The sequence below is a fragment of the Ylistrum balloti genome, unplaced genomic scaffold (assembly GCF_031769215.1).
Source record: "Ylistrum balloti isolate Yb309-2 unplaced genomic scaffold, AGI_CSIRO_Ybal_v1 Utg369680, whole genome shotgun sequence".
NCBI lineage: Eukaryota > Metazoa > Mollusca > Bivalvia > Pectinida > Pectinidae > Ylistrum > Ylistrum balloti.
In genome coordinates, this window is record NW_026781921.1 from 1,396,603 (window position 1) to 1,424,598 (window position 27,996).

The 27,996-nt window shown below is 33.7% G+C and overlaps 1 protein-coding gene across 1 annotated transcript; it reads right to left on the reverse strand.

Annotated features, from left to right (window-relative positions):
• Positions 1-227: 227 nt before the first annotated feature.
• Positions 228-26,979, reverse strand: LOC132564291 (tetratricopeptide repeat protein 39C-like). Its single transcript, XM_060228965.1, has 14 exons — positions 26,824-26,979; positions 14,313-14,361; positions 13,695-13,832; positions 11,528-12,086; positions 10,881-10,978; positions 9,431-9,524; positions 5,625-5,679; positions 5,228-5,280; positions 3,975-4,084; positions 3,445-3,568; positions 2,945-3,042; positions 1,927-2,031; positions 1,098-1,136; positions 228-598 (listed from the first exon to the last, which is right to left on the reverse strand). The coding sequence occupies exons 1-14, from the start codon at positions 26,970-26,972 to the stop codon at positions 506-508; spliced, it is 1,764 nt and encodes a 587-aa protein (XP_060084948.1). The 5' UTR covers positions 26,973-26,979; the 3' UTR covers positions 228-505.
• Positions 26,980-27,996: the final 1,017 nt, after the last annotated feature.

Here is a 27,996-nt window from a genome sequence, read left to right on the forward strand (position 1 = left end):
ATAAAACTGAGCAACAGTCCTTCCATAAAAAAATTCCCCTACAACAGCCTTCCCTAATTCAAAAGGATTCAAACAATATTTCTGATAATTAAGGAAGTACTGATAATTCGAGAGAAAATTTACTCTGTCCCCTTAATGATCAAAATGATAAGGAATTGAAAAATTCAAGGAAATATATTTATAGAATTTCACTCTTACTGTACCTTATGTTTCAGATAGTTACACATACACTAACCCAAAAGACACTTTAGAAAAGATCGCAGAGCTGGGGGATTTGGACATCATACAAAAGTTTAGGGAAGTAGTTGATGTCACCTAACCGCAGTGATATAAGAAAAAGTCAATGTTACAACTCCTTAGGATTTGACCTTATTTGACAACCTCCTATTTTTCACATCCTGATGAAAAGTCTCTGTCTGTCTAGTGACACATCAACCATTAAAGTTAGAAAATAAAAACAAATTATGGAAGAATCCAATGTGTAGATGCTAGAGTACTTGATCCTTTACGCCTGAGGTCCTTTCTCCTTCAGCTGTCGTAAAGCATTATTAATCCTCACAGTCAAGCGGTTCTCGAAGTCATAATCCTTGTAGGTGTCCTACACATCATAAATGAACAGATTCATGTTAAAAAGATGAACTTACCAGACAATCTAAAAAATCACAGTAAGATTGAAATGGAGCTGTGTTAAGCTCAAAATTTCAACTTCAAGACACACCCCTGTACGATATAGGTGATTTATCAGTGACTGGACACTAAGCTTGATAAAAACTAAACGGGGTGTTGCTTCTTGTGCTCTGGAAAGATGTCCAATGTTGGAATTAGTTACTTCAAATATAATGTTTGATACTTTGCAAGTTTTCACACCTAAAATTTCATCCACAGATAACAAATCTAAATACATGTATGTATTTTAAACCTACATCTATGTTAACAATATCCAGTCCAATATTAGTGATTAACCACCAAATAGGGTTATCTCCCCTGATTATTTTTATAAACACACAGTTATACCAAATGTTTTTCAGCAAAACTTTTTAATAATGCTGTTTACATTTTACTGTACAGATCCTATTCTATCCTCACAGACAACTTACCTTGATGTATTGAAGCATGGATTTAGCTTTTCCCACCGTCTGTAAAATGTAACAATATTTATAATTATTTTGATTGGCTACCAAACAAAACACAGATTCCTATTTAATCAATTATTCATTAAAAGTAAAGATTCCTGTGGATCAGTGGTGTGTGGATTGATAAGTCATCACTCTATTTCAGCAGCTGATCTGTTTTGTTTCACCCACCTCAACAATCTTCTTCATGCATTCCAGTTTCCTCTAAAACAGATGTCTTCACTACTCTTAAGGCCAATAGCATTATTATAGAGTAATATGTCAAGTAATTTCTATCATTCAAGTTCAATTTTAACTAGTGACAAATGAACACTCTTACTCCTGTTAACAGTAATTTTTCTACACTGCTACATGTACGCTGACTCTCACTTTGAGCAGGTAATTCTAAACATGCTTTTTGTTTTGACAATCTTTTATCAAAGTCCACTCATTGCTAAAAATCTGATTTTTTTTTTATTTAGGGCAAAATCCACAAACTTCATTTTTCCCTATTATCATCCATTTGATTAAGAGATACTAGTACACTTAGCAATTTTATTTGCGTTAATATTTTTTGCTCATTACATTACATTCACATATAATGTATATTGAAATCCACAGATTTACTTTTTCCATCTAAAACAATTATTTTCTTTTAACATGAAAATTGCTGCCTTATTACATGATTATATTTTGTTTACCAAAAATGGTTGTATTTCACTAATACTCTTGAAGATATTGAGATAAGAGGTACACTGCAGTTTACATCAAAAGAAGACAAAAGATTTCTACAAAGGGAGCTAACCCAGATTACCTGTGGTTTCTTTATGTAGATGGAGGCCAATTCAAAGTTGGCAAATGCTGCTATGTGGTGGTCATCCTTCATGCCTTGATGTCTGGCTAGTGCCTCCTCCAAACACTGTCAAAACAAAAACAGCAGCATCCCTTAACTACGGTTATTTTAGCACAACAAAGAGAAAGTAGTAAACAAAGTATCTGCCAAAAAACCCACTCATCATTAAGAACATACAATATCAAATGTATTACACAATACAGCATCCTCAGAAGATTATCATAGCAGCTGTAGACCAAAGAAACTCTTACCTTCTTATAAATGAGGCATTCAACAGTTTTGTCTGTTATGCTTAAGTTACTCTGGTAATTAATTTTTTCTTTTTGTTTCTCAGCTTCAGGGCATAACATATGACCTTCTCACATTGTCTGCTATTAGATTTTTAATTGATATATCAGTACATGACTGATTGTTATGTCATATCAAATACACAACAAATTTCAAGTTCTGTATCAGTAGTTTATTATGATGTACATGTACCGTATATATGTATGTAGAAATGAAGCAAAAAACAGATGCTGATATTCAAATATTTGTTCATGTATTGAAATGGTATTCAAACATTTGGTAACCATGAAAACTATGTATATGTACATTTACTCATCTTGATACCAGTAATTAATATTGTTTTATTAAACTTATGAATGACAGGAAAATATCATCAAAGGGAAGACCATTTTGTTTTTGCCAATCCTGTAAATAATCAAGTTTTATGTACAATGCATCAGATTGTAAACCTGCACCACATTCTTACATATTGATGCTATAATATGTGTTACTTCTAAATGGAAGAACATTTGTCACAGAGATGACTACAGATATGTTTGTACCATAAAACCGCAAAGCACGATTTACATTAAGCTTTCCCTTTGTAAAAATTTCCATTTCTACAGTATTTTTCTTTTCAGATACATTAAATATGGACTCCTAAAATATTGTTTCCACTCGTCACTTTGGTGACAGGTAGAATGCTAATTACCTGGATCGCCAGTTCTTCTTCACCAAGCTCTTTAAAGACTGATCCTTCTAGGAGACATTTAAGGTGGAAGGATTTGATGTCTGTCTGCATGTCACACACTGTAAAATAAACCACACAAGTGTCAACATCCAACAATAGACCATGGACTGTCAACATAGACCATGAACCGTCAACATAACATCCTACTGTCAACACAGACCATGAACCGTCAACATAACATCCTACTGTCGCATAGACCATGGACTGTCAACATAACATCCTACTGTCACATAGACCATGGACTGTCAACATAACATCCTACTGTCACATAGACCATGGACTGTCAACATCATACAGTCACACAGACCATGGACTGTCAACATAACATCCTACTGTCACATAGACCATGGACTGTCAACATCATACAGTCACACAGACCATGGACTATCAACATAACATCATACTGTCACATAGACCACAGACCGTCAACTTAGCAACATGATGTGTAATAGACCACATACCAGTGAGGTAGGGCTGAAGTTCCTCTGGAGTACAGGTAGGCAGGGCATGCCACAGGAAGACAAGTTCCAGTGTAAGAAGTCGACAATATTCCTGTGTTAACACCATCTTCTTTATTTTCTCTGCCTACATGAAAAATAATCAGCATTTAGTTGATTTAATTAATCATGAAAAAAAACCTAAAAGATTTCTGTTTAATACAACTGTATATCTGATAAGCATTGCACTTATTTGACCTATAAACCCAAGTTGTGACCTTGACCTTATAAGTGTGTACATGCTCCCTACCTATTTCTGTTTTATCAAACAAAACTCATTAATTTTTCAGGACTTACTCTTCTGGAATGTTTAACCTCTGACCTCTTGCTATGACCTTGACATTTACTTGATGTATATTGACAAACATTGTATGTATGGAGCATATTTACATACTCAACACAATTCATTAATATGAAAGTTCAAAATTCATGGTTCCAACAAAATCAAAATTGATGGATGGACAACAGGACAGATAAACTTGTAGAAAACTTACCCTCCGTGACACGAATGCCTCTATCTGGTGGTTCTTCTTTTTCAGGAGTCCTGGTACTTTCCTCAGAGTCTGCTCTGCGGCAGGTAAATCTCCCATAGCACCTAGACAAACTGTACAGGGAGACAACTCTCTATAATATGTTAAATGTAAAGTGTAATTCTTAGTTTCATAGCAATCTTTCCCAGAGTGCAATGCCGTAACCTTGGTAACCTCTGTAAACAGCTCAGGCCATTTCAAGGTTCCTCAAAAACATATATGGGAAACAGGATATGAAAATACTTTGTTTACATAATTTTCTTCAATTTGTATTCAATGTTTACCAAATTTACCTTGTATGCACAAATGAAGTTATTTTCAGTGATTGATAAGTCATGCTTTGGTGGAAATATTTCAACAGTCACATATATACCCAAAATGTATTAGCTTTCTGTATGACCTTCCATGTGATGTGTTCGTTTACAAAATCTGAATTCAAACTATCAGGTAATTTGAACATGTTATGAAAGTGTTTTCATTTGATGTCAGACAAATCCTTTGAAGTGAACATCAAGGTGATTTAAGTATATAAAATATAATTAAATAATCTATCCACATCTTGCCATTTTATCTGAATCAAGCCTTCATTTGCCGTTGATAAGGATATTATACAACACATTTGAAAGTTAAATGTTATGAAAACATCTCTGACTGATAAGATTTTGTTGCTGAGCACTATTCCACATGGACACATTAGTTTGCGAAGTCAAAAATACCTATGATAATGAGGTCATATAATACAGTACACAAGCTGTTTACAGATGTGTAAATATAGTGACTGTAGGAACAACAGCTCTGGTAGAGACTGGTTTGATAACAACCACACCATTAAAGGGAGACAACTATCTATTACTGGTATATACATGTACATTGCATGGTAATTGTGCCTATCGCCAAACACTCCAAGGGAGACAACTTTGTATCTGAATATGACACACTAAAGGGAGATAACTCTATTATACATCTTGTGACTTTAACACCCAGTTTTTAATTTGTAGTAGTTTAATATTTAACACTGTGGAATGAATTATCTAACATTTTAAATCAAGTATGCATCAAATGTTAATGAGATCTATCAAACAGATGATTATTATTCAGAAGAAAAAGTCTTCTTGCCTTTTTATAGTCTGGTTGTGAAAATAAATCATGCAGAACAGAGGTACACATTATACCTAATCTGATTTTGCTGTAATATCACACACGATGTAGATACTCACCACCCATGAGATATGTGTAGTAACATTTGGACCACTTGGTTTCATCTTTTAACCTGTTAAGTAAAACACACATTCTCAAAGACATCCAACACTAACAGTGAGAATATGCCCAAGTGGCTTACAGGGATATTTTATCAATCATAGCTAAATATTCTCTGCAACAATGTCTAGAAATACTACGTCATTTGAACAGCAGTTTTGATTCGTATGTCCCAAGAATGCTTCATAATATATTTCGTAAGAATCTGATAAACTGAACTTAAATTATTCTTTCATACCATGAAAATGTTATCATGAAACAAAGAATGAGTTTATGTTAAAGCACATACTAAACAGTCTAAGGACAAGAGGTCCTTGACACTTACTGTAGAATATACAGGAGTACGCACACACTTACCGTTTAAAGTTGTTGAGACATTCCCTGTAGTTTAGCTTCATCAAATTGCACCAACCTTAAAAGAAAAGACAACAATATTCCTTGGTATTTCTTCTACCTGATTCACACAGAATGAATTTGAAAAATGTACAGTCCAAGGGTAAACATTTCTCTGCTTATGAGAAAAAAGCACTTAGCTATAGATATCATTAGCAAGCTGAAGGAAAACAGTCTGTTTTGGATATATAATAGAATGACTTACTATACAATAGAATGCTTTGCTACTCTTTAGTATAGACATTCTGAAGACTTTTTATGTATCAGTTTGGTTTTTAAATACAGCTGTAAAGTATATGTTTTTTTTTCACTTTTGTATCTTAATAGTAGAAAGTCTGGCTTTACCTGATCTGTGATGATAGTATAATGTCAGTAGATAATGAGAACAGACACTAACCTGATCTGTGATGATGTCAGTAGATAATGAGAACAGACACTAACCAGATCTGTGATGATAATGTCAGTAGATAATGAGAACAGACACTAACCTGATCTGTGATGATAATGTCAGTAGATAATGAGAACAGACACTAACCTGATCTGTGATGATAATGTCAGTAGATAATGAGAACAGACACTAACCTGATCTGTGATGATAATGTCTGTAGATAATGAGAACAGACAATAACCTGATCTGTGATGATAATGTCTGTAGATAATGAGAACAGACACTAACCTGATCTGTGATGATAATGTCAGTAGATAATGAGAACAGACACTAACCTGATCTGTGATGATAATGTCAGTAGATAATGAGAACAGACACTAACCTGATCTGTGATGATAATGTCAGTAGATAATGAGAACAGACACTAACCTGATCTGTGATGATAATGTCAGTAGATAATGAGAACAGACACTAACCTGATCTGTGATGATAATGTCAGTAGATAATGAGAACAGACACTAACCTGATCTGTGATGATAATGTCAGTAGATAATGAGAACAGACACTAACCTGATCTGTGATGATAATGTCAGTAGATAATGAGAACAGACACTAACCTGATCTGTGATGATAATGTCAGTAGATAATGAGAACAGACACTAACCTGATCTGTGATGATAATGTCAGTAGATAATGAGAACAGACACTAACCTGATCTGTGATGATAATGTCAGTAGATAATGAGAACAGTGATCTGTGATGATAATGATGTCAGTAGATAATGAGAACAGACACTAACCTGATCTGTGATGATAATGTCAGTAGATAATGAGAACAGACACTAACCTGATCTGTGATGATAATGTCAGTAGATAATGAGAACAGACACTAACCCGATCTGTGATGATAAAATAATGTCAGTAGATAATGAGAACAGACACTAACCTGATCTGTGATGATAACGTCAGTAGATAATGAGAACAGACACTAACCTGATCTGTGATGATAATGTCAGTAGATAATGAGAACAGACACTAACCTGATCTGTGATGATAATGTCATGAGAACACAGACACTAACCTGATCTGTGATGATAATGTCAGTAGATAATGAGAACAGACACTAACCTGATCTGTGATGATAATGTCAGTAGATAATGAGAACAGACACTAACCTGATCTGTGATGATAATGTCAGTAGATAATGAGAACAGACACTAACCTGATCTGTGATGATAATGTCAGTAGATAATGAGAACAGACACTAACCTGATCTGTGATGATAATGTCAGTAGATAATGAGAACAGACACTAACCTGATCTGTGATGATAATGTCAGTAGATAATGAGAACAGACACTAACCTGATCTGTGATGATAATATAATGTCAGTAGATAATGAGAACAGACACTAACCTGATCTGTGATGATAATGTCAGTAGATAATGAGAACAGACACTAACCTGATCTGTGATGATAATGTCAGTAGATAATGAGAACAGACACTAACCTGATCTGTGATGATAATGTCAGTAGATAATGAGAACAGACACTAACCTGATCTGTGATGATAATGTCAGTAGATAATGAGAACAGACACTAACCTGATCTGTGATGATAATGTCAGTAGATAATGAGAACAGACACTAACCTGATCTGTGATGATAATGTCAGTAGATAATGAGAACAGACACTAACCTGATCTGTGATGATAATGTCAGTAGATAATGAGAACAGACACTAACCTGATCTGTGATGATAATGTCAGTAGACCTGATCTGTGATGATAATGTCAGTAGATAATGAGAACAGACACTAACCTGATCTGTGATGATAATGTCAGTAGATAATGAGAACAGACACTAACCTGATCTGTGATGATAATGTCAGTAGATAATGAGAACAGACACTAACCTGATCTGTGATGATAATGTCTGTAGATAATGGGAACAGACACTAACCTGATCTGTGATGATGATAATGTCTAACCTGATCTGTGTCAGTAGATAATGAGAACAGACACTAACCTGATCTGTGATGATAATGTCAGTAGATAATGAGAACAGACACTAACCTGATCTGTGATGATAATGTCAGTAGATAATGAGAACAGACACTAACCTGATCTGTGATGATAATGTCAGTAGATAATGAGAACAGACACTAACCTGATCTGTGATGATAATGTCAGTAGATAATGAGAACAGACACTAACCTGATCTGTGATGATAATGTCAGTAGATAATGAGAACAGACACTAACCTGATCTGTGATGATAATGTCAGTAGATAATGAGAACAGACACTAACCTGATCTGTGATGATAATGTCAGTAGATAATGAGAACAGACACTAACCTGATCTGTGATGATAATGTCAGTAGATAATGAGAACAGACACTAACCTGATCTGTGATGATAATGTCAGTAGATAATGAGAACAGACACTAACCTGATCTGTGATGATAATGTCAGTAGATAATGAGAACAGACACTAACCTGATCTGTGATGATAATGTCAGTAGATAATGAGAACAGACACTAACCTGATCTGTGATGATAATGTCAGTAGATAATGAGAACAGACACTAACCTGATCTGTGATGATAATGTCAGTAGATAATGAGAACAGACACTAACCTGATCTGTGATGATGTCAGTAGATAATGAGAACAGACACTAACCTGATCTGTGATGATAATGTCAGTAGATAATGAGAACAGACACTAACCTGATCTGTGATGATAATGTCAGTAGATAATGAGAACAGACACTAACCTGATCTGTGATGATAATGTCAGTAGATAATGAGAACAGACACTAACCTGATCTGTGATGATAATGTCAGTAGATAATGAGAACAGACACTAACCTGATCTGTGATGATAATGTCAGTAGATAATGAGAACAGACACTAACCTGATCTGTGATGATAATGTCAGTAGATAATGAGAACAGACACTAACCTGATCTGTGATGACACTAATGATCTGTGATGATAATGTCAGTAGATAATGAGAACAGACACTAACCTGATCTGTGATGATAATGTCAGTAGATAATGAGAACAGACACTAACCTGATCTGTGATGATAATGTCAGTAGATAATGAGAACAGACACTAACCTGATCTGTGATGATAATGTCAGTAGATAATGAGAACAGACACTAACCTGATCTGTGATGATAATGTCAGTAGATAATGAGAACAGACACTAACCTGATCTGTGATGATAATGTCAGTAGATAATGAGAACAGACACTAACCTGATCTGTGATGATAATGTCAGTAGATAATGAGAACAGACACTAACCTGATCTGTGATGATAATGTCAGTAGATAATGTGAACAGACACTATCTTTAATTTGATGAGGAGTTCCTTACCTATTTCATACTGACACATAAGTTCAATTTCCCTCTGACCAGCAGCTGCTTCTAATGCCTGACAATACACTGTCATGGCATCATCTGACTTACGCTGAAATTGTTAAAAGACCACATACAAAACACTGACAAAAAGTCACAAACTGACAATAGCTACAGGTCACATAAAAACACAAGTTTTCAAGCAATTTGATTTCATACAAATCAAAAATTTGATAAATACTAGCTACTCAAATTATCTGACAACCAACCACTTTTCAAAACTAAGCAGTGTTATATCTTTTATGCTTTTTCTGAAATTTAAAGTGGTTTTTATAGGAGTGTATCTGGCTTTGGTGCCAATAGGGATAGCTGAAGAAATATACATGAATTTCCACTGAACAGGTAACATCGAGGAGGTGTCAAATGTCATGTTTTATCTATGATGTTTATTGCTTTGTGTGAACTGTAGTGCTCATTTATATCTTCAACTACATGGACACTCCAATGTAGTGATAGTGCATTGAATGTGTGTCTATGCACTTATATTTTAGCTGTACATAAATTTTGTGACATTATTTCTTTGTAATATTATTTCTTTGTGTTATTATTTCTTTGTTTTGTGTAATATTTCATCATATGTTACCTTAATCAAGCTACAAAAATAACTTTTAAATGAATTACTTAGTACACATTCACCCTCTGAAGAAGAGGAATGCTAAAACTCGTGCTACTTACTAACGATCACCAACTATTTTTTTATAAGCTTACCCTTAATTTACATATCCGTCCTCTGAAGAACAGGAACAGAGGGGAATGCTAAACATCATGCTCCTTACTGTCAATGATTAACTATATGTTATAAGCTTACCCTTAATTTACATATCCGTCCTCTGATGAACAGGAACAGAGGGGAATGCTAAACATCATGCTCCTTACTGTCAATGATTAACTATATGTTATAAGCTTACCCTTAGTTTACATATCCGTCCTCTGATGAACAGGAACAGAGGGGAATGCTAAACATCATGCTCCTTACTGTCAATGATTAACTACATTTTATAAGCTTACCCTTAGTTTACATATCCGTCCTCTGAAGAACAGGAACAGAGGGGAATGCTAAACATCATGCTCCTTACTGTCAATGATTAACTATATTTTATAAGCTTACCCTTAGTTTACATATCCATCCTCTGATGAACAGGAACAGAGGGGAATGCTAAACATCATGCTCCTTACTGTCAATGATTAACTATATTTTATAAGCTTACCCTTAGTTTACATATCCATCCTCTGATGAACAGGAACAGAGGGGAATGCTAAACATCATGCTCCTTACTGTCAATGATTAACTATATTTTATAAGCTTACCCTTAGTTTACATATCCGTCCTCTGAAGAACAGGAACAGAGGGGAATGCTAAACATCATGCTCCTTACTGTCAATGATTAACTATATTTTATAAGCTTACCCTTAGTTTACATATCCGTCCTCTGAAGAACAGGAACAGAGAGGAATGTTCAAACTCACGCTCCTTACTGTCAATAATCTGTTCTGCATCTTCTGTTCCTGAAAGAAAGTAAACGTTCAAAGTTTTGACAAAAGGTAAGTCAGAACTTGAAATGAATTTATTTTCTTTTTTTTTAATTTTCATTTTTTTTTAAATTTTCTTCTTTTTTTTTATTTTCTTTTTTATTTAACCTAAAAAAATGTTCCTGTAAAAGAAAGTAAATGTTTACGATTTTTACAACAGATTATGTCTGTATAAATTGCAACACAAAAGTAGTATGTTTTAAAAAGTTAGGAAGACATCTAAATTGTTCCTTTACTTGGAGAAAATTGCACTTTTACTTTAACAGCCTGTAAAACAGGATCAAAATAATCCTATAGATGTATCAGATGTTATAAAAGGCGTAGAGGTCAATCAAAACAGGTGAAGAGACATGGTTCATAAATTTATTTGTGGACCGGTTTCGCCCCTTATTGGGGCTTCTTCAGGACCAGATGTTATAAAAGTATAATTTTAATTTCATGACTGTTACATAAATATTTCTAGGTTTGATAAAAATGTGCAACATTATTTTCAGATTCTACCTTTACCAGTAACACAATACTTACCAGCACTACAGTCATTAGCGCCATCCAAAGCGAAAAATGGTCGTAATACTGTGTGGTACCATAGTAACCCGAGTGTTGCTAGGGGAGCTTTCATATCCTTACTGCGACTGGTATAATCCAGGGCTGCTAGTCCTGCAACACGGTCCCCTTCAAATCCGAGAAATTCTATCAATTTTAAAATTTTAGGTGGGACCATAGATATACACAACTGAAATGTTCCGAAACCAAAGTTCACTGCCCCTAACAGACGAGACAGAACCTCCTCCGGGAGTTCATTTTCATTGTCATCATAAGCCCCGTCCTGAGTTGGGTTGACACGATCTGAAGGAAGACTGTTTTTTGATCGGCTTTGTTTGAGTTTGGCTTGCTTGTCCTGCAGACTGACAACTTCCTTATGAAGTTTCTCATAGATTTTCCAGGCCTTGCGCAGGTGCCAGCCCCCCTTCATGTATCCAGGGATGTCCTGACTTGTCATTATCAGTATAGACTGGTACAGCAATGAATCTGCTACCACCACCTGTCTCTGGATACGCTCCTCCACACTCACTTGTTGGTCCGACTATCACAGAAGCAGCAAAGTCAGACATGTTAACCGACAATTTCACACATTAACAACACCTTGTTATAATATTGTGATATTTGTAAAATCCAAATCTGTATGTTAAATCTCTGCTACAATTAGCTGAAACATGTATATTTAAAACAAATTGACATTTCTGAACACTTTACCAACAATATGGTATATTAATGTGTTTTTTAATTCTGCAAATTATTTTCAAACGGTCAAAATAAATATATACTGTAGCAAAAACACGAACACACAGTTAACCCTCGTTACCTCAAATTCATATAACTTGAAAACCCCATTTTGTTCAAAGTATTTCATTTGCCAAATGTCACACTTAACATTCAAACTTACTTTAATAGAATACTAATCTTAAAGTCAGGAGGACTGGAAGAAAACTTTGAGTTATAATACTCTGATTACTCACTTCAAGTCATAATAGTCTGATAACTCACTTCGAGTCATAATGCTCTGATAACTCGCTCGAGTTATACTACTCTGATAACTCATTTTGAGTTAAATTACTCTGATAACTCGCTTTGAGTTATAATACTCTGATAACTCACTTGAGTTATAATACTCAGATAACTCGCTTCAAGTTATAATAATCAGATAACTCACCTAGAGTTATAATACTCAGATAACTCGCTTCGAGTTATAATAATCAGATAACTCACTTAGAGTTATAATACTCCGATAACTCGCTTCGAGTTATAATAATCAGATAACTCACTTAGAGTTATAATACTCCGATAACTCGCTTCGAGTTATAATAATCAGATAACTCACTTAGAGTTATAATACTAAGATAACTCGCTTCGAGTTATAATAATCAGATAACTCACTTAGAGTTATAATACTAAGATAACTCGCTTCGAGTTATAATAATCAGATAACTCACTTAGAGTTATAATACTCTGATAACTTGCTTTGAGTTATCATACTCTGATAACTCACTTGAGTTATAATACTCAGATAACTCGCTTCGAGTTATAATAATCAGATAACTCACTTAGAGTTATAATACTCAGATAACTCGCTTCGAGTTATAATAATCAGATAACTCAGAGTTATAATACTCTGATAACTTGCTTTGAGTTATCATACTCTGATAACTCACTTGAGTTATAATACTCAGATAACTCGCTTCAAGTTATAATAATCAGATAACTCACTTAGAGTTATAATACTCAGATAACTCGCTTCGAGTTATAATAATCAGATAACTCAGAGTTATAATACTCTGATAACTTGCTTTGAGTTATCATACTCTGATAACTCACTTGAGTTATAATACTCAGATAACTCGCTTCGAGTTATAATAATCAGATAACTCACTTAGAGTTATAATACTCTGATAACTTGCTTTGAGTTATCATACTCTGATAACTCACTTTGAGTTATAATACTCTGATAACTCAAAGTTTTCCTGCAATCCTCCTGACTTTAAAATCATGCGGTTTGTCTGTATATACATGTACAAGGTGTGTCTGAAATCGTGAGTTTCCTCTAAAAGAAAATATTTCCTTAGAGAATAAAATATATGTATAAGATCTGTATCAATCTCTAAAGCATCAATCATTTTGTAAACAAAGATAGTACCTCTTTCTTTTTCTTGGACCTGAATTTCTTCCTCAGAGATTTGAAGAGTCCAGAATCTATGTCACAAGCCTTCTCTGTTTCTTGTAAAACTTTAACTGCTTCATCTATTCTTTCCTCTTCAAATGACATTAATGCTTGCTGTTGAGAATGAAAACAGGAATTTAAAATAAAGTAAACAGTTCATGACCTCAGTAAAATTATTCTAAGAATAATCACACATAAAATAAGAGTTTAAATCTTAAATTTTAAATCGACCATGTAAAACATACTTTTTACCACTGACATCAGATCTAATTCAGTTCAACACTCTGTAAATAGCTAAGATATATTGAGGCAGGGTCTCCTTGTAGTAGTGATGGCTACCTCACCGAATACCATGCAGGAGGCCCACCACATGCTATCCAGAGCCATAATTATATAAGAGTAATATACCATGTCCGAAAACTCAACCACAACAGAAAAGGACAGTCTTTGTATACCCAGAAACAAAACCCAATCTGTATTGGGATCAAACAACACACCTCACATCTTTACCTGAGGTTGAATTTAGTGTGATGCTGAACTGACTGAGCTACCAAAGCCTCCTACATAACGCAATAAAGTAATAGTAATACTCACCATGAAGTAAACAAAACTGTACCCAGCATGCATCAGAGCACTTTCATTTCTGAAATTAACAATTTTAAAGAGTTGTATACAATTGATCGTGAAATAATTACAATATATAGCGACAAGGAATTAATAGATAAAATATGCCCCGTTTTGTATTCCCAGCAATAACGGATCTTAGAGGTGTTTTCATTTGATAAAATATAACATTACAATTTCGTTTCACTACACCAAGTAGGCTTGGAGATTTCAGAGGTTCTTATAAAACACACCAGTTTTAAAAATCTGCCACAAAATAGAGATTGTGTTGATAACATTGACTGTACACATTGTAAAGTATTGATCTACTGCAGTGATAAATCTACAATTTATTCCTTGTTAACTTTATAGCTAAAAACAACTTGCTCCACAATGTAAAATTAATTGAATGTAATTGTTTACAGAAATTCTGCAAGTCCATCAAAATGCCTTGAGTACATTACTCAGGACTCGTATGTAGATTTATCTCTTGATTGAAGTGAAGGTGGTTATTTTTCAGGATTTTTATTTTTCAATATATTTGGCATGAAATAAAACAGCAAAAAATTAATTTCCTGAAAAAAAAATGCAAGAATATTCCTACTGGGTTCCATAGAAAACACTTCCAATCTACTGTAAAGTTTTGGTAAAACCACAAAGTTGAAAACAAGAGCTGTTGCAGAACTGCATCATGGGAAGGGATCCAGCTAAACTTTAAGTAATCCTTACTCCAGATATAATATTATAGTAGAATTATAAAGTGATACACTAATACCTTGTCATCAATGCTTACAAAGCTAAACATTTTATAAGTTACAAAAAGTCTGAAACATGTCATAAAGCATGTTTTTCTCCAGCAAATTATCTTGTCTGACTCCAGATGAACACTACATGAACCTCAATGCAAAGCATGTGCACCAGTATCCTAATAAAATAATAAAACTGATTTACTTATGTCATTCAATACTGTACCAAGTTCAAAACATGTTAAGAAGGGAACATGATACAAAATATTGGTATCTATCTCTTTTTTTTACACTTGCTCCATTTACAAACCAATTCCAACATAAGGTTGACATCATTAGCTATCTGTCTCCTTCCAAGAAAAAACCTCAAAAAACAGTATCTATTGATAAACCCACCCATATCTCTTCATTTTCCAATAAAACATCTACTTGACCCTAGGATTCCACAATCAACCACTAAACTATAGTTAGTTAACTGCCAATTACTTCTACCTGGGATAAACCTCAGTAGAGTCATAAAGACTCCCCTCATCTACATGTATAATGCAGTAACTGTTACTTATTCTACCAATCAACAGGCTCTGGGTGACATCAAAAATTCTAATTTTAGAAAATCCTGACCCAATATACTTCCAGCCAATGTTTCCCTGGAAAATCCAGACCATTAGGAAAGACCATTGTAATAAAATAATGAAGATGTACGGAGAAGAGCTCCCAGAGGGATCTTGGTGCCCGTTATCATTTGATCTTTGACTGTACTTTTTCAGTTGGATATTTTCCCTTCTTTTAAGATCACCTGACCATAGGTCACAGTGACCTATATAACAACATTGATATATGTCCATCTCTATGTATTGTGAACACGACAACTCGAGTAAATAAGAATCGATTTTGATGAAACTTTATATGCAGTCCAAGATCTTGCATAAATTAGACAATGGGAGAGATAATTTACAGAGTACTGGCCCTTTAGATTCTAATTACTACTATAATTTATGAACACAATAACTTGAATAAATATGAACCATCTTTGTTGACACTTGGTATATTAATTACATGTGCCATTGGATCCTTCAAACCAATAATTTGAGTAAACACAAACAGATTTTTGTTAACTTCATCTGCAGGCTTTTATCAATAAGATCTTGGATGAATTTGACAATGAGGCTGACTCATTTTCATTTTAAAGAGTTATGGTCCTTTGCAGTTTCATAACTATTGTACCTTGTTCAGTTGGGATTAGTCAGGCGACCATTTAGGCCCATGGGCTTTGTATCTTTTCTTTCCTCTATGTTTGATCATAATCATAAAAATCTTTCATTGTCAAAATCCAAGATAGCCACCCACATATGAAATTTGAAAATGATCCATGCAATGTTTCTCCAGAAATAGCAATAACAAATTGTAACTGTAAAAATCCAAGATGGCAGCCTACGGCCATCTTGTTTTTCCAATCAGTCCAAAATTGGGACATGCATAACTGCAGACTAAGGCAAATCTACATTTGAGAATGCTCCACCATAAACTTCTCCAGAAGTAGTAATAATGAATCATGATGTGTTGATGGTATGTTAGGCCAACGGAAGACGAGAACATAGGTTAGATGTTCCTAGCTACCATTAACTCTTTGAGCAGGCAGGAAATTAGAACAGATCAATTCTTTCAGAAATTGTACCATAATGCATTGTTATTGACATTGTACACAAACATGTGACATGGTTTTATATTTTAAAATGTTAGCAAACATTACGAGAGCTAAAGTTTATCTACAGTTATCAGGCTCCGATTCATCAAAGCTCTTAAACATGTACGTCAATAATATCAGAATTTTCAGGGAAAAAATCCATAGTACAGTCTCGATTACTCTGCCGTGTACACTCCTTAGTTCACCAGTAATTTGATTAGTGAAGTCAGTGCCTCGAGTGGGCAATAATAAACATGTAATTTACTCTACATGAATAAAGGTACACCTTATGACAGAGTATCATCATGAATAATTAACGATGAAGTAGGAAACAAAATACATAGTATTGGTTTATTCTGATTAAGATTCACTTTGTATGACTTCTGACTTTCTATGTTTATCTGATCATAAACCAACGCCTGTAATATACCCAGCCATACCTACTAGTGCTCAGTAGAATTACAAATGCAATCAGTATTTCATTGTCATGTGTTTTAACACCAGTTTCTTTTATTTTTCCTACTCAACATTGTTTTTACAACCAAAATAACTTCTTCATTATTTCCTGATTTTTAACAAATATCCGACTTTAAATGTTTAAATAGTTCCATGATTTTAATTTAATTTTGTAATTTCATTAAGCTTTAGTATTTTGAAATTGTGCTATGTACCATTTACTCGCTGTGATAACTTTATGTTGATGCCATGCCCGTTAAATTATACATGTTTTGATGAATTTTATTTTAATATTTCTTCTGTGAAATAATTCTCTGTGTCACATTTTCTATATATTTATCGTAACAATAGCTCTTCTGAGATAATTTTACATGTTTTATTGTATATGACGAAACATGAAATTTCTTGTACCTTGTATCTTTCAACAAGCTCATTTGCACACATTGAGCCACAATGTTCATCCACAGGACTGTAAGACAGGACCAATATCAATAAGGATGTCATTTCTCTCGAAGGGAAAAAAGGAAAAATGTCACAAGCTATGTGTCCAGTGTTATTCTAGCCGATTTTTACAACAGACTATGTATAAATTGTGACACAAAAGTAGTATGTTTTAAAAAAGTTAGGAAGACATTTTGGATTGTTCCTTTATTTGGAGAAAAGAGCACTTTTACTTTAAAAGTCTGTAAAACAGGATCAAAATAATCCTATTGATGTAACAGATGTTATAAAAGTATAATTTCAATTTTATAATGAGAGGTATGTATTGATTAAAAGCTACAATTTTATCATAAAAAGGCATTTCAAATGATACAAATTGCCTTGAATAAATTAGACAATGGGAAAGATAAAATTGTAATTTGCAGAGTTATGGCTCTTTAAATTCCAGGATTTTAGCCCAATGGAGAAGATGGCAAATTGTCTGTAATTTGAATAAAATCCCTAAAGAAATGAAGCCACTAGCTCTGCTGACAAGGACTTGGCCCTACGACTCTGTCACTCAAACTTGTCTGATATTATGATCTTTTATATCATACAATGTAAGATTTTATTGAAATCCTTCCAGAAAAAGATTTCATAGAAACAGTAAAGATGACCTTGACCCCACAACCCTGAAACTCAAACTTTCCCCTAATATTACAGACATTCATAGGTCTGGGTCAGAATATAAACAACACAGGGTCAAGGGGTCAGGATATATATACCACAGGGTCAAGGGGTCAGGATATATATACCACAGGGTCAAGGAGTCAGAATATAAACAACACAGGGTCAAGGGATCTAGATATAAACAACACAGGGTCAAGGGGTCAGGATATAAACAACACAGGGTCAAGGGGTCAGAATATAAACAACAGGGTCAAGGGATCTAGATATAAACAACACAGGGTCAAGGATCAGGATATAAACAACACAGGGTCAAGGGATCTAGATATAAACAACACAGGGTCAAGGGGTCAGGATATATATACCACAGGGTCAAGGGGTCAGGATATATATACCACAGGGTCAAGGAGTCAGAATATAAACAACACAGGGTCAAGGGATCTAGATATAAACAACACAGGGTCAAGGGGTCAGGATATAAACAACACAGGGTCAAGGGGTCAGAATATAAACAACAGGGTCAAGGGATCTAGATATAAACAACACAGGGTCAAGGATCAGGATATAAACAACACAGGGTCAAGGGATCTAGATATAAACAACACAGGGTCAAGGGGTCAGGATATAAATACTACAGGGTCGAGGAGTCAGAAAATTAACGACACAGGGCCAAGGGATCTAGATATAAACAACAAAAGGTCAAGGGGTCAGGATATAAACAACACAGGGTCAAGAAGTAAGAATAATAATAACACAAATCCAAGAGGTAAGAATATAAACAACACAGGGCCAAGGGGTCAGGATATATATAACAAAAGGCCAAGAGGTTAGGTTATAAACAATATAGGGCCATGGGGTTAAGTTATAAACAAAACAGTGCTAAGGATATAAACAACACTGGGTCAATGAGTTATTAAACAAATAAAAATTAACAACACATGGCCAAGTGGTCAGGATATAATGACACAGATTAGGCTCAGGACGTCACACATTGGGGTCATGGGGGTTCAGTACATAAATATTATAAGACAATGTTAAGCTATTACGATTCAAACAACACAGAACCCTAAGGGGCTAAAATAGAGTTGAGAATAGTATCAAAAATCAATTTTGCAAGATAGGCATGTTTTGAATAAGCCAATCATTGTTTGTCTGAAAACAGTGTTCAACAGGAGAAATCTGAGTCAGATTTAGACATGAACGGAAATTTAAGCTATGGTCGATAAATTTAATTAGAAATTTTTATAGCACATGTACTTTCAATTAGCAGACTAGAAGTTACACTGTAGAATATCCTAGTCTTCTGTTGAGCTTCCAACATTAGTGTATGGCTAAGTAATGTTATGGAAATTTTAAGTTTAAAGGCATACATGTACATTTCATGAAAAATGAAGCCATACTGGTAGGCTAGCTTGGCTCTTTAACAAGTGGTAGTACGTAAAATTTCAACAGCTATGGGGATTTTTCTCTTTCAGGGTCAGTCAAGTTTAGGCAAATATTTGTTTTAGACATGAAATTAAATGTACACTTGTGACAGCCACACATGAATTTAAAAATATACCTAGAATAGACCTTTAACTCCAATTTTATGAAACACTAGATTTAATTTACATGTTATCTAAAAATATTGCTTGTGCATGTGGTGTTGGTAGATTTCATTTACATCAAAGATAAGAAGTTTCTAGATACGTCCTGTCCAATTACTACTGAATTTTAAATCAGTTTTAAACCAACCAATGACTGTGTGATTCCTGAAATAACTTCTAACAGTTTGATTATGTGATTATTTATACAGAGGGAGAAGTATGATTGGAAATCTTGTTATATAAGACATCTGGACAAAACATATTGACTTAACGGTTTACATATACTGTATACCTGACAATTTCTGTGGGTCCAAATTTTCACATTTTCCTTTTCACGCAATCAAATCATATTTTAATGAGTGAAAATTTCGTGCTCTGGATGCATCTGGACATCTTATACACATGTGTGTCATTATTTCACACACTAAATTTTCACGACCACTTTAACGTTCTGCTCAATAGAGAAAATATCTCACAAAACTAACTCGCTATATAGTATATCAATGTGTACATGTTTCGGTTTAGTTCAGACCAGATTCATTTGTGGTATATGGTGCTTGGCGACATTGTATTCCAGTCTTTCAATTAATGAATATTTACACACATGTAATTAACAATCATAATTGTATTTCAAAGTTAACAATCTGCACAATATATCAAATCTGGTATTTGTCTGTATGTCTTTGGAAATTTATTTTGTCACTACATGTCATAAGATATACCAAATTCCGGTACAATTACGAAAGGTTATTCAAATCTGGAACCTTCGGATCAAAAACATTACCGGTACTCTATATGAAAATGACTAAACTTCTAGCCACTATTTTACCCAGCATTATGTAATTGATATTGGAGATATACCTACTCTAAGTCGGGTTTTTATTTCTTGTTTTCATAATGAAATGTTATGATAGTTTTTAACATATCCATTACTTACCATGAGAAAAACTAAATCCCATACTATAACTAATTTTATCAAACAACATTTTCAATACAACAGCTGACTACATTATAATTATGATACTTATTTAGGTTAGATAAATTTATTTAGGTTAAATACATTTATTTAGGCTGAATACATTTATTTAGGTTAAATAAATTTATTTAGGTTTAATGCATTTATTAAAGTTAAATAAATTCATTTAATTCGGTTCAATACAATTTATTTAGGTTGAATATATCTATTAAGTTAAATACAATTTATTTAGGTAAATACAATTTATTTAGGTAAATACAATTTATTTAGGTTAAATACAGTTTATTTAGGTTAAATACAATTTATTGAGGTTAAATACAATTTATTTAGGTTAAATATAGTTTATTTAGGTATATACAATTTATTTAGGTTAAATACAATTTATTTAGGTTAAATGCATTTATTTCGGTTCAATACAGTTTATTTAGGTTAAATACATTTATTTAGGTTAGGTTAAATACATTTATTTCGGTTCAATACAATTTACTTAGGTTAAATACAGTTTATTTAGGTTAAATACATTTATTTAGGTTAGATTAAATACATTTTTTTAGGTTAAATAAATTTATTTAGGTTAAATACAGTTTATTTAGGTTAAATACATTATTTAGGTTAAATACAGTTTATTTAGGTTAAATACAGTTTATTTAGGTTAAATACATTTATTTAGGTTAGATTAAATACATTTTTTTAGGTTAAATAAATTTATTTAGGTTAAATAAATTTATTTAGGTGAATCTTTATCACTAAACTATATGTGTAGTATGACCACCATAAATATACTGGGTCAACCATCTATAATAGATAACTAAATAATCTGACTCCGACTAAGTAGGCCAAATGTTATCAGAATACTTGTACATACATCATACATAGCCAACCAACCATACCAACATGATCACAACGAGGACGCTAGGTGTGTAGACAATCTTGGACAGGTCAACTACCCCGGTACGAACCAATAAATCACAGCCGTGGTACAACAGTAGAATTTAAATAACAATAGGTGTCCATGTACCCAGATAGTGTAGTTGAAGGATTTTTAATGTCACTACATAGGCATACAGATTTAGTGCTGTCATTTAGTATATTTAAGTGTAAAGATAATTTGGGTCAATGATTCTTTTATTGACATTTCATTTTAAGAATCTTAATTCAATTGTTGAAAAAAAATGTTACAACAATATTAAACTGTCTGGTCTAACTGAAGTGCGAATTAAAAAACAGAATAAACAGATAGAACTTGTATTTCATTTCAATGTCTATTTCACAGATTTAGCAGGCATGGCATTCACTTTACTTTATGAGTCATGGCTTATCTCTAATAATATCAAAATGATCCAAGCTTCTCTTTGGATGCTAGCAATGCCATTTGTGTCACTCTGACACATTCTAGAGTGACAACTGAAGTCACATTCACAGGCAGCGTAGTCTATAGGTGGAGAAGTGAAATGTTGCTTTGTGTAAGCCTTGAGGCTTAATACAACATGATGAAATTACATCTACAGATTTCTGTAGAATTGTTGATGAAATTACATCTACAGATTTCTGTAGAATTGTTGATGAAATTACATCTACAGATTTCTGTAGAATTGTTGAAGTATATATATATTGCTTGTTACTGGTCACTGGCCAATTGCATTAAAAATAAATAGTTATTTTTCGAAGTAAATGTAATACCAACTATTGGGTGATCTGTGATGAAACATGCCTCAGACTTGATATATTTTTTATCAATCTCCATTTAAACCTGATCCATGTCCACTGAAAATGACCAAATAGATAAACTGAAGAGAAAGAAACAGTAACTCCAGATAGTTACAGATCATTTGTGATAAAATATATCAACCTTATGAGTGAGAGTACACTTTAATGCTAATATTACGAGTGAGAGTACACTATAATGCTAATCTTATGAGTGAAAGTACAATATAATGCTAATCTTATGAGTGAGAGTACAATATAATGCTAATCTTACGAGTGAGAGTACACTATGATGCTAATCTTATGAGTGAGAGTACACTTTAATGCTAATCTTATGAGTGAGAGTACACTATAATGCTAATATTATGAGTGAGAGTACACTATAATGCTAATCTTATGAGTGAGAGTACACTTTATTACTAATCTTATGAGTGAGAGTACACTATAATGCTAATCTCATGAGTGAGAGTACAATATAATGCTAATCTGATGAATGAGAGTACACTATAATGCTAATCTTATGAGTGAGAGTACACTATAATGCTAATCTTATGAGTGAGAGTACACTATGATGCTAATCTTGAGTGAGTACACTATAATGCTAATCTTATGAGTGAGAGTACACTATAATACTAATCTTATGAGTGAGAGTACACTATAATGCTAATCTTATGAGTGAGAGTACACTATAATGCTAATCTTATGAGTGAGAGTACACTATAATGCTAATCTTACGAGTGAGAGTACACTATAATGCTAATCTCATGAGTGAGAGTACAATATAATGCTAATCTTATGAGTGAGTGTACACTATGATGCTAATCTTATGAGTGAGAGTACACTATGATGCTAATCTTATGAGTGAGAGTACACTTTAATGCTAATCTTATGAGTGAGAGTACACTATGATGCTAATCTTATGAGTGAGAGTACACTATGATGCTAATCTTATGAGTGAGAGTACACTTTAATGCTAATCTTATGAGTGAGAGTACACTATGATGCTAATCTCATGACTGAGAGTACACTATAATGCTAATCTTATGAGTGAGAGTACACTTTAATGCTAATCTTATGAGTGAGAGTACACTTTAATGCTAATCTTACGAGTGAGATACACTATAATGCTAATCTTATGAGTGAGAGTACACTATAATACTAATCTTATGAGTGAGAGTACACTATAATGCTAATCTTATGAGTGAGAGTACACTATAATGCTAATCTTATGAGTGAGAGTACACTATAATGCTAATCTTATGAATGAGAGTACAATATAATGCTAATCTTATGAGTGAGAGTACACTATAATGCTAATCTTATGAGTGAGAGTACACTATAATGCTAATCTTATGAATGAGAGTACAATATAATGCTAATCTTATGAGTGAGTGTACACTATAATGCTAATATTACGAGTGAGAGTAAACTTTAATGCTAATCTTATGAGAGTACACTATGATGCTAATATTACGAGTGAGAGTACACTATAATGCTAATCTTATGAGTGAGAGTACACTATAATGCTAATCTTATGAGTGAGAGTACACTATAATGCTAATCTTATGAGTGAGAGTACACTATAATGCTAATCTTATGAGTGAGAGTACACTATAATGCTAATCTTATGAGTGAGAGTACACTATAATGCTAATCTTATGAGTGAGAGTACACTATAATGCTAATCTCATGACTGAGAGTACACTATAATGCTAATCTTATGAGTGAGTGTACACTATAATGCTAATATTACGAGTGAGAGTACACTATAATGCTAATCTCATGAGTGAGAGTACACTATGATGCTAATCTTACGAGTGAGAGTACACTATAATGCTAATCTTATGAGTGAGTGTACACTATCATGCTAATATTACGAGTGAGAGTACACTATAATACTAATCTTATGAGTGAGAGTACACTATAATACTAATCTTATGAGTGAGAGTACACTATGATGCTAATCTTATGAGTGAGATACACTTTAATGCTAATCTTATGAGTGAGATACACTTTAATGCTAATCTTATGAGTGAGATACACTTTAATGCTAATCTTATGAGTGAGAGTACAATATAATGCTAATCTTATGAGTGAGTGTACACTATAATGCTTATCTCATGTATGAGAACATCAGTTTAAAGATTCCTTACACTATATACACCATACATATTAGTTTACCAAATATTGATTAAACTATGAATTTAAATCTAAAGATAACAAAAATTATCTTGATAATCCAAGTTTAAACATCATGTCTGGGACTTAACTTAAAAAGGAATGTTTTTAGCTTATTTCTTTATTTTGGTTTAAATATACATCTTTAATATATTATCTATATTCCTAGCTGAAATAACTTGATCAATCATAATATTTAATTGATCTAAAATGGGCACTACCTAAGAACAAACACAATAAGCTCAATACTATAAAATGCCAAATTAGCTATTTCAGGTCCTTGAATCATGAAACAACTATTCTGTATTTTTTTATTTTCTGAAACTATAGACATCCCTTGATACGTCAATATTTGTCATTGTGGTGTCACATTCAATGCATGACATTCTTGGTAATGCTCACAGGGGCTTGAGATTGTAGCTCTTTAAATATGGACTGGATTATATTACCTGCCTTTGTACAACTTTTCTCTGTTTTGTTCGAGGTCAGACTATAGGTCAGCCTTGTGATGATATTGTAGGACTCTTAAGATGAGAAGATAAGACACAAGAGAATCCAGACTAGGACAGGAAGAAAATGACCTACCATCCAACCCATAGAGCATGCCAGGGGTGCATGCTCTTCAGCACCGATACATTGTCAGGGTAATCTGCTCAAGACAGCAAGGTTTGGGGACAACTCATTTCCAGAGTCAGGAAGGTAGAGAAGGTAAGGAAAAAAGAGCTTTATGGTGCAAGAGCAAATCTGCATAGAAGAATAACAGATCAGGAAAGTAAGGGCAGTGAGAGAGCTTGGATAACATATGAGCTGCTTGACGGAAACTTGCATGGTCAGACCTATGGCGCTATGAAGAAGTTGGATGCAGAGGGTTCTTGGCACGTTCACTCTAAAAGACATTACATATTTTGGGTGTATTCAGGAAGACATGCCAAATGACAGTGTGCAGACTTGCCGAATGTGGATCATGCTGGCTGTAGACAGAAAAGAGGAGCTAGACTGAAAACCATTAATTGACAAGCAGTGAGGTGATCACCACTGTCAATCCACAGTCCTGAGGACATCTCTGGACAATAGTGAAACATCTAGAGACTGACGGACTCTGCTGATGATATTAATGAATATGCAGTACTCAATGACTGTATAGGTACACATAGGAATTTTATTTGTTGCTTTTATCCCAATTCGTAAACATCTACTTTCCAAAAGACGATTTATGATGTTAGGGGTTTCAAATTTATAATGTACATGTTTCTAATTTGATTAACCTTTTAGTGTTATTTTACGATATACAAATGAATGCCTGATGGGATATTTTGTCAGAACAATCTTTTAAGCAATTTATTGGTCGGAAGTTGAGAGTCCATTCTGTGAAAAAGTTACAGCAAGCCATTTTTCCTAGGCTGATTTCATATCCAGTTTAGTGTAACTTTGTTGGGTTTTATTTCTAACCACTTTGATCTTCCACACATGATACCATAAAGTGCTCCATGTCTGACTGTCACTGTGTTGGCTACATGTGTAACTGATAATATTGATTTAAAATTGCGATAGTTAAGCTCAACCCTTATGATTAACATGGAACAAGTGCATATATCTGATAAAGTTGTTATAAGACCGTGTACATGTCAGCATCATTATATTTGATAATTTACACAAGTGTACACACACATTTTAATATATACACATGTACATATATGTACATGTAAACAACTGGGGTCAAGATATATCACAGTTGATATTCAAGTTGTTTTCGTAAAAAAGGAATTATATTACACCAATGTATTTCAATTAGAACGATGACTTTGTACATTATAGAAAATATTGTGACCAATAAAGGGAAAGAAAACTCAGAAAATGATTTTGAATATAATCAGGTGATAATCATGTGTCATTTGTCACATCAATGTCTTTTGGGAATAAAATTTCATTGCCAGTCATAGGTTAATGTAGTGAATATATGACGGACTCAAATATAAAACATCACTATTTCAAATGGTTAGTGATTTGAAATGTGAAACGTTTGAGAAACTGGTCTACCATAATTTACAACATTGGTGACACTTACTTGTATCTCTCAAAAAGTGATTGTGCTTCGTCGAAACCATTATTCAGCAACATGTGCATACCGCCCAATGCCATCTCTGCTTCATCATGCCCAACAGTTTCGTCGCTTCCATTACTATCCATATCTGCGATAACGGTTTTCGCTGCCATTTTGATTCTAGGGTTTCAGAAGGAATGTTAGGCGGTAGGCAGATCCTGTCAAATGTACGTATCCATCTTGTTTGTGAGGGTAACCCAAGAGACACGACTTCCGGTTATCATTTCGCAATCAGTTTTTTTTCTACCAAAGCAGCAAAAAATGTTGATGGTTCAATAACAGTAAACGTAGGATAAAATGCTGTCGAGAGATGAATTTATTTAAATTCAATTTATACAAATAAATGAACGAACCAGACATTGATGACTAACTAAATTGGAGTATCTCCCCTCAAAGTGCCCCTTTTCGGAACTCTCTGAATTTGTATACATTCCGTATACCTCGGACGTTTACAATAAGTAAAAAACGTAATTACTAAGAGAAAACGTGCAAGTATCGTTTTGTTGTGACAGAAAAAGGCGATGTTCTAGGTAATATAAAGTAATGACATGTAGAGTCTATCATGGACTTAGAAATGTTATTAGCTACTGATTTCTAGAAACATTTGTAACTTTATTGAAGTGTCCCTGATGAGAAGATGAAGGTAAATTTATTTGATCTCATCACAGATTTTTTTTACATTTAGTTGCTGAAAACATGGATACAGACATACTTAAACAGCAAGATACCAGAACGTTGCTGCGGGAGAGATTCCTTCGTGTGATGTCTGCTGTAGTTGGTCAAGACGCCTATGTAAAAATGCACGAGAAGACAAATGTGTCGTGCAAACTCGGCCCGGTAGACTTCGACATTCAGCATGTCCAGGTGATGAACCTCCTCACTCCAATGGGCACGGTACCGAATGCAATCCTACGGACCTCTGACATGTTTGGTATCCGTGTAGATAACCTAAAGCTTGACTCTTCATGATCAGATAATGTAAGCTATGTAGATATTTCATCAGTATGTCAATAAATTACCACAAATTAAAAATTTTGAGTGTCAGTTTATTTGCACTTAAATGAAAAATGCATGAATAAAACAACAGAGAAGATAGAAATTAATAACTTTAATTGGATTTTGGAAAAAATTATAAGG